Source organism: Phoxinus phoxinus, assembly GCF_949152265.1.
Source record: "Phoxinus phoxinus genome assembly, chromosome: 17".
Lineage (NCBI taxonomy): Eukaryota > Metazoa > Chordata > Actinopteri > Cypriniformes > Leuciscidae > Phoxinus > Phoxinus phoxinus.
The window spans coordinates 17699942-17714192 of NC_136892.1; the positions used below are offsets into that span (position 1 = coordinate 17699942).

The 14251-nt window shown below is 37.2% G+C and overlaps 1 protein-coding gene across 1 annotated transcript in view; it reads right to left on the bottom strand.

Annotated features, from left to right (window-relative positions):
- Window positions 1-13531, bottom strand: part of jam3b (junctional adhesion molecule 3b) — a 29139-nt gene extending 15608 nt beyond the window's left edge. The window contains exon 1 of the mRNA XM_079586649.1: window positions 13362-13531. Within this exon, the coding sequence (XP_079442775.1) occupies window positions 13362-13446 (85 nt within the window). The 5' untranslated portion in view covers window positions 13447-13531. The remainder of the gene's footprint in view (window positions 1-13361) is intronic.
- Window positions 13532-14251: the final 720 nt, after the last annotated feature.

A 14251-nucleotide genomic window follows, 5' to 3' on the forward strand; every position in this document is an offset into this window, starting at 1 on the left:
GGTCGCAGCATTCATTCCTCTCTTCAAGATACAATCAGTGCTAAAACAGCAAGCCAAGCAAAAACCCCTGAACTGCCATTGTCTATTGTACAGCGCTGGCCCCCCATAGCATCTCTCATTAATTGTCTTTTGTTTGCACTCTTGTACAAAAGCCATGTTGTGTAGCGCTACTCGCAGTTCTGAACAGTTGGATCTGAAGTTATTACTCTTTGGACTAGGCTTACAAATCTCTACCTCTGCCACATGCATTCGTTATAAAATAGGTTTATTTAGGTATAGGTATATTTATTGGCTGAAGCATAACGTTAGTTTGTATTAGTAACTGTGGATTGATTTCGTCATCATATAGGCTACATTTACAATATAGGGAATTCTAGAAAATGACAAGTAAAATGAGAATCATTTATTAGCTATATCTTAATGTATAAAATGCATTCTATTTATCATCTTTTTTAAATATCTGAGTGCATTCGCATATGGGTTGTAAAATGTAGTTTTCTCTTTAAATCAAGTTTGATTTGAAAATAGTTATATAAGTACAATCTGCAAAAAGGTATGACCCTACATGGCCAGTTCTCTCTTTTCATTTGCAAATGTACACTACTAATACAGTCCGCATTCACTTCTGGCTCTATAGCAACGCCATAAAACATGCCTTCCCTCTCCAGCACCTTGGCTTTGCTCAAGTACCAGTGATGTACTAGCACAGACAGTTTTAAATCAGGAAAACCCACAAACCCAATCAATCCGCGAACACAGATCTGCAAATACTATATATAGCTGGTTATGCAAGCCTTTCGTTTGGGAAATGGCCAAACACATAAACTTGAGGTTTTCAGCGACACTAAAAAGCAGCTAAACTATATCTGCAGTTGAATTAACATAACTGCATACTAAACTACGTAACAGCAGACACGAGTACTCATCTTGTAACAGTCTTCCGGGCTTTTGAATCTGAAAAGGGCCTCTAATGTAAACGAGAGAGGGTCTACTCTCAGGATGATTTATACTGTGTTTAACAGACTCGCCTGTTTGAGAAAGGCTTTTGGACCCGTTTTGAGGGACTGTAATTCACTGCTACTTTGATGTCAAATTAATGTGTATCCTCATGCCAGATCCACAGAGGTAACGCAGGCCAGCCAGGCACGAGGGTCACTGAGAATGTGTGACGGTCTGAGACAGCAGACAACAGGTGAGTCCGTGTTTGGACAGACACTGCAGGTGAGAGGTTAACCAGGAAAAGCTACTTTAAGGCACGGATCGACTTTCTACTACTGTTGCAACTTTCCCTGTTTGCTGATTATAAGGGATAGCCTAGTTCAGACAAAAATGTGGTTGCAAACCTGTATGGCTATATACTGTATATATATATATAAGAAACATTTCTTATTATTATCAATGTTGAAAACAGTGCTACTTATATCAATAATATTTTGTGGACATTGTGATATATTTTCAAAAAGAACAGCATTTATTTTAAATAGAAACATTTTGTAACATTTTATGTCTTTACTGTAACTTGATTAATATAATGCATCCTAGCTGAATAAAAGTATTATTATTATTACTATTTTTATATTACTGATTCCAATTATCCTTTTGAATGGTAGTGTATAATTAGAATACATTTGTAAAAAATAATAATAATAAGGACAAGATGTCAAGCATTTTAAGAGAATAAACTTAAATTTCCGTCTGTTTCTCACATAAAACACAAAGGATTCAGAAGACAAGACTTATACGTGTCAAATGAACTACTTTGACGACGTGTTTGTTTTTGTGGCCTTTAGATGTGTTAAATCTCAAGTCTCCATTCATTGAACTGCATGAAAAAAAATTAGCATTAGTTTCTTCAAACTATCTTCTTTTGTTTCACATTATATAAACAAACACATAAAATATTCATATCAATAGTACCATTATAAAACAGTGAGAATTTCCCAGCCGGTACTGAGAATCTTTATGTATAAACATCTTCAATTTAATTTGCTAGACTGATCATTCCTCAGAGACTCAGCAGAGCGTCAACACCACCGCAAATTAAAACAGCAAGATTTTTGCATAAATCGACAAAATATACTTATGCTTCACCTAAAAAAAAGGCTGAGGAATTTAAAGAGAGCGAGTTAGGCTGAAACAACAAATGTTCACAAAGGCATGCCTCAGACTGGAATAGTTCGCATTCGCCGTCTAAGTGGCCAGAGAGGGAATGTTGCAGTAAAACAGGTGGGGTGAGAGTGGGGGGTTCATGGCTCGGGACGCGCACCATCTGAGCACCACGCAAGGAGTGACCTCCCCAAAGGAACCACTTCATCACCTGCTCAGGAAGATCCCCTTCTTGTTTGGGAAACGCTTTTCTCCTGCTCACTCGGCGAAAATGTGGAGCATTCGATGTCCATCCGCTGCCCGGTCATCTAAAACAAATGTGGACATTCCAGTGGACCGTAGGAGGATGCAAAAGGCTGACATCTTGATGCAACCACAGGAAAGCACATGATATCATGTGGCTGTAGCAGCGTAGCGAGGGTGTATACATATATTCCGTCAGATTCTGTTGCTCTTTTCCCCATTTGCAGATTTGCCAGAAGCGTTAACACTTGCAAAAACAAACGCAGCATATTTCAAATGAGAAAATGTTCTTGGTTAGCCACAGAGGCAACATTAAAACTTGGACAGAGCTCTCAGAATCCTTCATGATTTACCAACAGTGACATTTCAACTGTGTTGTTGGCGCTTCTTCAAGGCCCAGGAGGCGGCACTGATTAAGGTTGGAGATTACAGACACATCTGATGCTAGCATGCTCGGTTTTAAAAATAATAATAAAGAAAAGAACCGTGCTTACAAGTGGAGCTTGAGCCAGAAGTATTCAAATAAAGTGAAACCAGTTAAATCTCCCTCCTTTGATGAAGCAAGCAACCTGAGACTTATCGGAAAGTAGGCCTGAGCATTGATACACATTTCCTGATTCAATTCCGATAAATCTGGGTATATTTCAGTTACAAATGTCCATTTAAAAGGTAATGGTAATGTGAGGTAATGGTAACTTGATGTTGATTCAGTCAGTGAGTTCATTCAGAGAATGATTCTAGGTTTGTGAGTTTTTTTAATGTTTTTTTTTGTGTGGCATTTTTTTGATTCACTGAACCAGTTCATAAGTTTTATTAGTTTGTGAATCGGCCTACACCAGCCATAATGGTGTTATTGCGTAGAGCCCACGAGCACAACAGAAGATGTTTCAATACCATGTCGTTTTGATCTCGTTTTATTGGAGTGCACACTGAGGTAGAATATGACTTGTTTTGCTGTGGGGCTGCAGATTCAGCAGGAAACACTGGCATACAGTAGAAGATTGATTTAAAGACTCAAATTGAGGATTCAACTGTTCTTATCAAGATCTCACAATTATCATCATCAAACTTCATAATTCAAGCTAATCCACAAATCTGGAGCAGAGAAAACTACACAAACACAAACTCCACCTTCACCATTAGGATTTATACACGCTGCATACATTTAGCATCGGTTTATCCAGATGTGCATGCCTGCCAATTTTTAATGTCCTGACTGACTGCATGACGCTTATCTGCTTTAAGCCTTTGCTGCCCAGAGAGAATACAATGTAAACTCACTAATGAGGGTAGTTCTACGAGGGGAATAGTATTTCCTCAACTGCTGAAAATATCTCCCACTTTGTCAACTCTATTGCCGTCATTTTGGAATCTCCAATTTGGATAGCAGTAGATGTAATTAACCCCACCCATGATAAGTGTAACATATGCGATGTCTACTTATGATAGACAACTGCACTGCATTTTCCTGAGATGTGGCCAGCTCAAACATCCAGCATTGAGAGGAAACTGATATGAGAGCAAATGCTTCACCATACATTTTCTACCTCATATTTGGAGATTCCATCACACTGATGGTCTTCAGCTAGTCCAAATAGTCTCCCCCAACCAGGATGTTGCCCACAGACATATGAGGAGTGATCTTGAGTGGTGGTGATAAGAAATAAAGCTGCATGGTTGCCCACTTCTGCATGAATGACTCTGTAGCAGAGACTTTATTTCACTGTACGTCTGCGGGAGTTTTATCTGCTCAAAAATGGAGATTCCATGACTGTGCACAGAACCATAAGATCAGTGCAGTGGAGAATAGAAAGAAAAGAGCCTTCCCCCAACTTTGGGGAAAACTTTTACTTTTGAGGAGTGTAATGGCTATATAGGCCCCGTACTTTCAAGGGACCATGCTAAAAGGCATTATTTTTGCCATAAATTATTTGTCTCTTTTCTTTCTCTACTGTTTTATGTTTTTAATATTTCAAGAACCTACACATCAGTGTTCTCTTTGTTCTTCAATACACAGAACAACAAAGGGAAGCTGTAATTTAAGATACAACACAACACGGTCTCAGACAATAGTGGCTTCCAGCCTCTGTGAGAGCAGTGCTGTCAATTTAAACACAATAAACCTGACTAATCCACAGTTAGTGCACTGCATCATAGAAAAATATGTAAAAACATATTTTACTACATTATTTAACCTTGTTAAAATCTTAAAGAACTCCTTTATAAAAAAAATTAAAAAAAATCCCCCCACACACATCGTGGTAAACAAGAGCAGAAAATGCAAAACAAATGAAAGAAGAAAAAAGGCGAAAATAAGTGTCCCTTGAGTTCAAAGGCAAATGGTTGAGACTAACATCAGTATAATTGCAAATTAGAAATATTCTGTCCTCTAAAGAGACAATTTATGCAAAAACCAATCCAATTCAATACTTTTAGAATACAGAAATTATCATAGGGCAATCATTACTTGTTATGAGAACATCCCCCAGGCCATGAACACTCTCAGAGCTTTGACAATGAACAGAACAAGTAGGCTACAACAGATAGAGACTGTTAATGGTAGTGCAATCATGCTAGCAAATACACATAACTTTTCAGTGTATATCGAATACTAAATGGATGTATAAACAAAATTATAATCAAGAGCCAAAAGGACCTTGCCTGACCACTGCTATTTTGATACTGGACTGGAACATGAAACTCCATTCAATATTTTGATAGCCTATAAAGGTAGAGAATATGGAAAACATCCAATTTCCTTACCATCTGTTCTGTAATCTTATACTCAAATTCAATTTTTACATTAGAGCTGCACGATTAATCGCTAAAAGATCGCGATCTAGGCCTAGATCCAAACACCCACGTGATTTCATTCCTATAATCCTAAATGACAATTTGACAATGTCATTTAAACCTTTGAAGTACGATCACAGTAAACATTCAGGATAACATTAGGATAAGTACAAGGATAACAGTTTATATTTCAGATATAAACACTGATGTCTATGGAAGAGATCAAAATAGAGCAAATCACATTTTAAGTGACTTGACGCTTCAAATAAGATTGTATCATTACATTGTTAAAATGGCGACAAATTAATGTTAAAAATGTATTTGTCATTGAATCATTCATTCAAAAACGCTGATTCATCCAGTAAGGAAAGTCACATAAAGTCATTGAATCACTCAAACAGATTTAAAAATAATAATAATTCAAATTAATTCAATATATTTTCAGAACCTCTAGTAAATGTAATTTTGTTTAGTTGTCTATTCAGAATCATGCGAGAATAGTGCAGCTCCATTTTACATCAAATCAAACTTATACAAAGCTTCAACTTTACATTCCCTCTGCATTTGTCTTTGCACTCTGCTTTGCTGTGATGTTCCGGAAAACGTCAATAACAGCGGCATCTTTTCCACTTGGGTTAGTTACAGTAAGACCTTTTAATTACATCCAGCGTTCTGGCATTGTTTTCGGATCTCTGCACGTTATTAGGACGTCTTAAGTCTCAGCAAATCTTCTTAAAGGCTACTGACTGATTAGTTTCCTTCAGGAAGCGTCTCATGCGGCCTATCTTAGCGACTCCTTGTAAGGTCATCTTGGTAAACGCTGATATGCAGCCGTGATGTAAACACATAGCCTGTGTTGTCTGCTATTGGGCAAATCTCTGAGATAATGTGTTCGCCTTGGGACATCCCTAACAAACTGCTGTGTATAACCGTCACATATCTCAGCTTTTTGCCATGATACTTAGGCTATAGAACTGTAGACGAAAATGAATTGCAAATTAGGTTTCCATTAAATATCGCTCAACACGAAATATATAGAAGAATGTTTCAACCATTTCCCCCTCAATACAATAAAAGTCAACGTGGTCCAAAATAACAGTCAATTGAACCCCATTGACATTCACTGTATGGAAAAGAAAAACATGCAGGTTAGGAAAGAATGTGAGTGAATGATGACAATATTTGAGTGATCTATGCCTTTAATTTACTCATTAATTGGAAACCATAGGCCTACTAAAATTCTCAAGACTTTCGCGTTGGCCTACAAATTGACGCCATGACTAAACTGCATTATTGTCAGCTAAATGTTTACAGCTTAACAGCCTCATCTATAAAACAACCAGTCAAAACAAACCCATTTGCCTATTAAATATACTGAGTGTACATAGGGTTAAATACAACACACCTCAGGGCCACCGGGTAGAACGATCTTGACCAGTGTCTGGCTTAATGACAAATATCACAGGCACTTGTTCAGGGCACGCTCACAAACCCACAGGAGCTGTACTCAGCGCATACTATCAAAGTTCACCCAAAAATGAAAATTATCCCATAATTTACTCACCCTCAAGCCATCCTAGGTGTTTATGACTTTCTTCTTTCAGCCAAACACAATCAGAGTTATATTAAAAAATATCATTGCTCTTTCCAGGTTTGTAATGGGAGTGAATTGTACCCTAGATTTTGAAGCCCAAAAAAGCGCATCCATCCATCATAATAGTAATCGATATGGCTCCAGGGGGTTAATAAAGGCACTTGAAGCGAAGCAATACATTTTTGTAAGAGAATATACATATTTTTAACTTTATAAACTATAATCACTGGCTTCTGGCAACAGCCGTACAAGAGTCGAGCTCCGGACGAAGAGTGACCTCTGACCCGACGCATGATGTAGGACGTAAGCTTAGGTGAGAATAGACGCCTCTCGAGGTTATAACAAATAGGGCTGGGCAACAAATTCAAGCTCCTCTTCTCTTCTATTGAAATCCTTCAACATTTCTATTTAAAAATTATTGTTTTAGACTTCTAATTCGAGACCGGTGTTTTGTTTTGGTCTATCCTCTGTGCGTTCGTCAATACGTCATGCGTCAGGTCAGAGGTTACCGGAAGCTAGTGATTAGTTTATAAGTTATAAATAAGGATATTTTTCTTACAAAAACGCATTGCTTCGCTTCAGAAGGCATTTAATAACCCCCTGGAGCCATATGGAATACTTTTATGATGAATAGATGCGTTTTTTCGTTTTTCAACATTGAAAACATTTTTTCAACATTGAAAACATTTTTTCAACATTGAAAACATTTTTGTGTACCATTCACTCCCATTATAAAGCTGGGAAGAGCCAGGATATTTTTTAAATATAACTGATTAGTTTGGCTGAAAGAATAAAGTAATATATACCTAGGATGGCTTGAGGGCGAGTACATTATGGGATAATTTCTATTTTGGGGTGAACTAAACCTTTATGTTCTGAAGCCACTGGAGGGATCAAACTTTTCAAATCACAGGCAAGCCATTAAACTCGTATTTCAGGTAACTTGCTTTTTTCCCCTCTGATTTTGCCCAACTGCCCTGTTTAATGTCTATTGGGGAGCTACAACGATGGTAATCTGACTCAGATGAAGACTTTTAAATTCTGTATTATTAATCTAAAGATAAAGAAGCTAAGATTTAATCATGTTTTGTGAATCAGATGGAATCTTGAAATAGATCTATGTATAATAATAAGAGGGTCAAGCTCAGCTTTAAGGGTTGCCTGGTTTTCAAATTCTTCCCTGCTAACTTAGCAAGTAAGTGAGAGAAGCGTTATGAGGTGGCCTTAACGCCGGCCCGCCAGATGGTCTAGCTGCAATCTGTCAGTGCAATCTGACCAGTCGGCTAAACACACACAACAAATCTGGTGCTAATGGTGGATTTTAACCCAGAGAGGAGTCACACTCCAAATAAGATTCTCATTAAGGTTGCTCCGTTTCTGTTCCCTTAACTTATCAACTGCTAATCATTCTTTGATAGGCAACAGCACATAGGATAAAGCTCAGCTTTATTTTGCAGCTATTGCTCTTTAAAATATATAGGCTTAAAGGCGCTACAAATGGAAATAGTTAAAAATTGATTTGATAGGCTTATAGGCTAGGCTAGGGTAATACATTTTCTCTTTTCTGGTGAACAGCCATGCGAACCCAATGAAAAAGTGGGCCGTCGAGCAGGTGATAAATTGTCTCTTATGATTGACTGTTTGGGGGTCTGACTTGAGTCGTAAAAATGACAAAGTGTAATTCGATGGAGAGATAATAAATCCAAATGGATGAGCTGTTTGTTGATGGAGCTTCGTATCTTGTAGCCACACATCATCTCCCTCGTTCACAACACTAACCTCAAAAAATGAGCTTCTGCTTGTGTGAAAAACCTTCTCAGTATTTGGAAATGTGAAAGTCTGTCACGCTCATCATCTTATACCTTCAAAACCTGTGCCGGAACAGTCAAGAAATACATTTGTGGGTCTTTTTTTAACACCACGCCAGAGTCATCTGCTCTTCATAGCAGTCGCTTTAGAACTTGATATCTGCTGAGAGGGATTCAAATCATCATCACCAAAGTGAATCATGGGAGTTCTATCTGTCAACATTTGTAATTGTGATAGGGAATTTCAAACACTAGGTGTGCAAATGGCAGATGTTTCAACTCAATGAAGATGACATTTCTCTCCATACACGAGATGAAGGGTGTTATATCCCATTTGTTTTCTGTCCTTACACGTCATTAGACGTGTAGAGGCGCATTTTTTTAAGAGGAGTTAAACTTCTTTTAACTTGAGCACTGCGTTTTTTAGAATATTGTGTCATGCGACAGGCATATCAGAAGACGTAAGCACAGCGGTCAAAGACATCTGTCTAGTGCATATTTATACGGAAAAACAAGGAAAAATCAGAGCAGAGGACTGCAAAAATGCATTATGTGTGAAGAGCACCTTATAGCCTATATGTAACTGATATGTAGAATTGACAGAAAATGTTGTGAATATAATTTTAATTAATACCATGTTAGTTCTGTTCAAACTATTACTCTTGTATGCCTTTCTGAGCTTATAATGAGGGCACACTGGCATGGCTTGTTTCCATAGAGAGAGCAGCATTTGATTCCAGCGGCTGTCAGATGATCTGTTGCATTTCTATTTTTAGCAATAATAATTACCTTTGTGATTACATTAAAAATCAAGGTTCAATTTTAATTTCGCTCCAAACAATTATATTTGAAAATGAAACCTGAACTGGAAAGAAAAACTCATTATATCAGTCTCTGATATCGGCTAATAAGTAGTTATTGCATGAAGCTGACAGTATTCAACTGAATCACTCCAGAGCTATTCACCGACTCTAACAAGCAGCTGGCAAAGACAAAGTTGAGGAAGACATTTGCACAGGCATAATCCTTTCTTTTGAAAGCATGTGACAATATAGAGATCAATGACAGGAAATCATCTAAACTCATTGTTTAAAAAAAATTAGCCTATCACCCAAACTTGGAACAAACACGGAAGGACTGTATCTGTAAGGAAGTGGTTAAAAAAACACTAATTATGTTATGATAATTAGGCTACATGAAGATAGTTTAAAAAGAATAGTGGATAATTCACTCAAAAATTACTTTCTTCCTTCTATGGAAAATAAAATTTGGGAATTGCTTCAGGGTGTTTTTTGTGTGTGTTTTTTCACGCAATAAAAGTCAAAGGGTCCAGTGCTGTTTTGAACCCCATTGTCTTTCAATGTAGACAAAACCAGCTGAAACATTCTTCAAAATATCTTATTTTGCTCCATAGAAGAAAGAGAGGTTTGGAACGACATGAAATAAAAATAAAAGTGGGGTCTGCCCTAATCCTGCTCCTTTGCATAGGCTCCAGGATATCCAGCCCTACAGTCAGGAACTATTTTGATCAATGCCCATCTTACACATGGAAGTCTTATTGACATTTAAGGAATGTGCATGCTTGCCATTCCTGAACTGGGAATCTGTTAGTTCTAGGCTTTCCCTTGCACATCTGTCACTGCTTACCAAAAAATACAAAGTAATAAAATCAGGATAAGCATGGGAAAAAAACACCTTTCATGTTTCTTTCAGAGATTTCATAGGGATTTCCATTTTCACGGGAAACTCTCAGATTTCCTTCTAACACTTTTACTTAAATGGCTGTTTTTAATGTTGAAAATGCTAAATGTTTCTTATCTAACTGACACTTTTATACGATCTTCACCTCTGTGTCCCTGTTATTACGCATATGAAGTGAATGAATTCTTGAGGCTTCTGTTTGTGTGTGTGAGCATTCCACATTTGTTCTCAATGCAGAATATATGTGGTGGGCTGAGTGGGACATATTTCAGCTCCGTGTCAGGGGGGGGAGGTCCTCCATTCACTCGCACCCACAGCCGCTCAGCTGTTTCTTCACGTTACTCCGGGATACTCCGGCTGGTCGGCTGGACATGTGCCGTTCTCCTGTTGCTCAAAGACTCAGCATGTTTCATCCCACAGCCTGCCTGTCATGGTACCCATGCGGATTACGCTGGGACCCCCCGTATGGAATTTTTCCCATCACTATACATACAGTGACAATAAACAGCCTATAGGAATACTGTTCACAACATACTTTTTCTCATGTGGTACCTTCCAGCTAAAACGAACCTAAGCACGTGCGGAAGGGCAACGTGTCTTTGTCTGCAACAGCCCTGAGTAAAGCACACAGAGAACGGCTATCTTTTCTGAGCTTATTTCTCTCGGTCGCTTACTGAACACATCAAAAATGTCAGCCTGTATCTGATGGACATGCCCAGAAGCTCCAGCATGCTTTTCATGAACCCCCAGAAAGCCATTTGCTGGGAAGCAGTGGGTGGAAGAGAAAGCACACTCAGCCTTTAAGGGACAAGCTATCACTTTCACTGTTTTTCACTATTTAAATTGTATTTAATCACATCTGAAGTATTAATCTCAACAACAGACAATTTGCAGCATTTTCATAGGCAACATAATGGTGAACATTATCTCGAAATATTGTTCCATGACACCACATTTCTTCAAAGTCCAAAGCATTCGGTGTGGACTAAAATGGAAGGCTGCCACTCGTCCAAGTATTCATCTAAAATATGGGGTGTGATCTCAACCTTTGTACTGTTCCTGAATCTATTTTATCCTATCCAGTAAAGCATAACTTGGCACCAAAAGTGCTGGCAAAAGACACCAGAGAGTTTCCACTCTACTAATGCACTCTAAGTTAAGGTATAACAAACCACGGAGAAACTGCTTTTGGAGTAGGCTGACATTTTCATTTTACATTCAGCTGTAACTTTACTTTTAATAGAAATTTCATTACACTGATAAATAAATTCTAGGAAAATCGTACTTTTTGTCTTAAAATCACACTTCACATTAGTATGCTGCAATGTATACAAGTAAATATGGGGGAAAATATTTTTACAAGTAATAAATGTAACATGGCCTCTACTGAATTTGCAGAATCTATTTGCAGACAGATTTCCCTTTTTTTAAAACAAACGAAACAAAATTAATAAATTAATTTTAATAAATGAGGGGATAAAAAGTCATAAGTTAACAGAAATTGAAAAAGAGAGAAATGGTACATTTAGAGTACATCACAACACAGATTAACCAGCAGTATTTAGTGCTGTAGTCTGTAATTAAGCCAATCAGCACACTTGAATAATCACAGGAGATGAGCAGTTTCAGCCTACATGAGTCCCTCCCTACAACTACAATTACAGTTAACCTTTAAAAGGGTCATCAACTGTTCATTTTATTAATCAAACAAAAGCAACTGAGGTAAATAAAAAGGTGGAAAAAAACACGGTAACACTTTACAATAATATTTCATTAGTTAACCTGAACTAATAAATGAACTGCACTTCTACAGTATATTCATTTTGGTTGATGTTAAATTTAAACATTTACTAATACATTATTAAAATCAAAAGTAATATTTGTTAACATTAGTTAATGCACTTTTAGTAACATGAACAAAGAATGAACAACTATATTTTTTGACAAACATTAAGCTAACAAAGATTACAAATAGGCTACAGTAACAAATATATTGCTAATGGTTAGAGCGTGTTAGTTACATTAATATAAACAAATGAACCCTTATTGTAAAGAATTGCCAAAAACACATATAGCCTAAATAGCAAATTTAAAGAGTTTCTTCAAAGAGGCCTATAGCAGTCACCAGTAAGAAACGAAATCATCTTCAGACTGAATAATTTAATTAAGCTATTGGTCTAGAGATCTAGACTAAAAGTATTTAATTAAATTACAACCGATTGTTCAAACGATCCAGGACAAAAAACATGCCACCTTTTTTTTTCTCTGAGCTCAAAACATAAGACTTAAGTATATTGTGAATATTGAAGGCAATAATATGGTGTAAAATGTTGATATCACTCCCAGCCAGCTAATGCCTGGCGCGCGCTGCCTGATCCCCTCTCTCGTGAACACTTGGGGCGGAAAACCGTTATCTCGCAATAATAAACATGCCCAGTTTCCATAGAAATACTTTCCAATCGTTAAAACACACTCAAACCTACACACGCGACCGTTATGAGAACGCTAAATGAAAACCAACAACAACACTAACCGCTCAGTCCAAATATGTTTGCTTATTTCGTTTCAAAAACTTTTAAAGCGTGAACAAAGAACTGAGGCGAGTGATCCAGCGGAGCAAACAGGCACGAAAACCAGTTTTATGGCATAATAAAGTCTGAGTTACAAACAACAACAACAAAACAAGTCTAATATTCCCGTAAGCAACCAATGTACCCTGTAGAATAAGGGAATAACATAGGCAAACGGGTTTGTTTATGGTTAACGTTAGTTGGACAAACACGCAGAGCGGGATGCGAGTGAGTCTCCAGCCCGCGGTGAGAAACATTTCAGCGCGAGACAACTAAAACCTGAAGCTCGTGTCAAGAAACACGGCACATCCACCCCAAAATGATACTTTTATCTCAGTTTAGATTCAACGTACACATCTAACATTCATCTAAAAGAGCTAACGGGTTAGCTCAATAGTTTAGTTGGCTTAAACAGACAAGCACTTTAGTGAAACAGGACGCTCATTGAAACACATTTCAAGAACTTCGATAAATGATTCACCACAGTTTGTATCACTTTTGCTTCTTCTACACAGAAAGTATACATGTGCGGTATTGTGTACTCACATTGCATGGAGAGGAGAAGCAGAACGCAAGCCAGTGGTGTTAACGCCATCTTGGAGTCGATGAAATGTTCAGTTCGGCTGTACATGCGCAAAGTAAAGGGCTTTAGGAGAGGATGGAGCTCAGAGCTCAGCTCGTGCTCACCACTGTCTATGGTGCTCACCGACCGAAGTGAGAGAGGCACGTCGAGCTATTGTGAGGAGTTTCCATGACTACAAACAGCATCATCGTCATGAATATTCAGTTTTTTTTTTATTTATGGATTTTTTTTTCATGCACGCCATGGTGAAGTTGTTTAAGTTCCAATAATATAAAAACTGCATTATATTGGAACATAATATTTACAAATTATCTAAGGATGGATCATGGACGTTTTTACAAACTTTGAAATTTTATATCAAAATTGTATACATTTCGGAAATATTTCAATATTTCAACTGAACAAGCAAAGACTTGGTATAGGCTATAGGCCTATTTTAAATAATTATGTTTCAATAATCATTTGTTGTGCTTTAAAGTAGGCTACACTTATTTTGTTGTGCTGACTGACAGACAAAAGCACATGTAAAGTAGGCTACTTGATTGTTTTGACTGTAGTGTGCTAAATATTAGGGTATATTTAAAGTAAATATTGTAAATGTAGTAAATTGCAACTTTATAATTACAAATGTGTACTTAAAATCTACTTAAATATGACATTCAAGGGTTCAAAAGAAATGACATAAAAGTGTATTTTAAATGACCATAACCTATCTATTTAGATAGATAGATAGATAGATAGATAGATAGATAGATAGATAGATAGATAGATAGATAGATAGATAGATAGATAGATAGATAGATAGATAGATAGATAGTGTTTTCAGAATTTTGAATTTCAGGATTTCAATCTG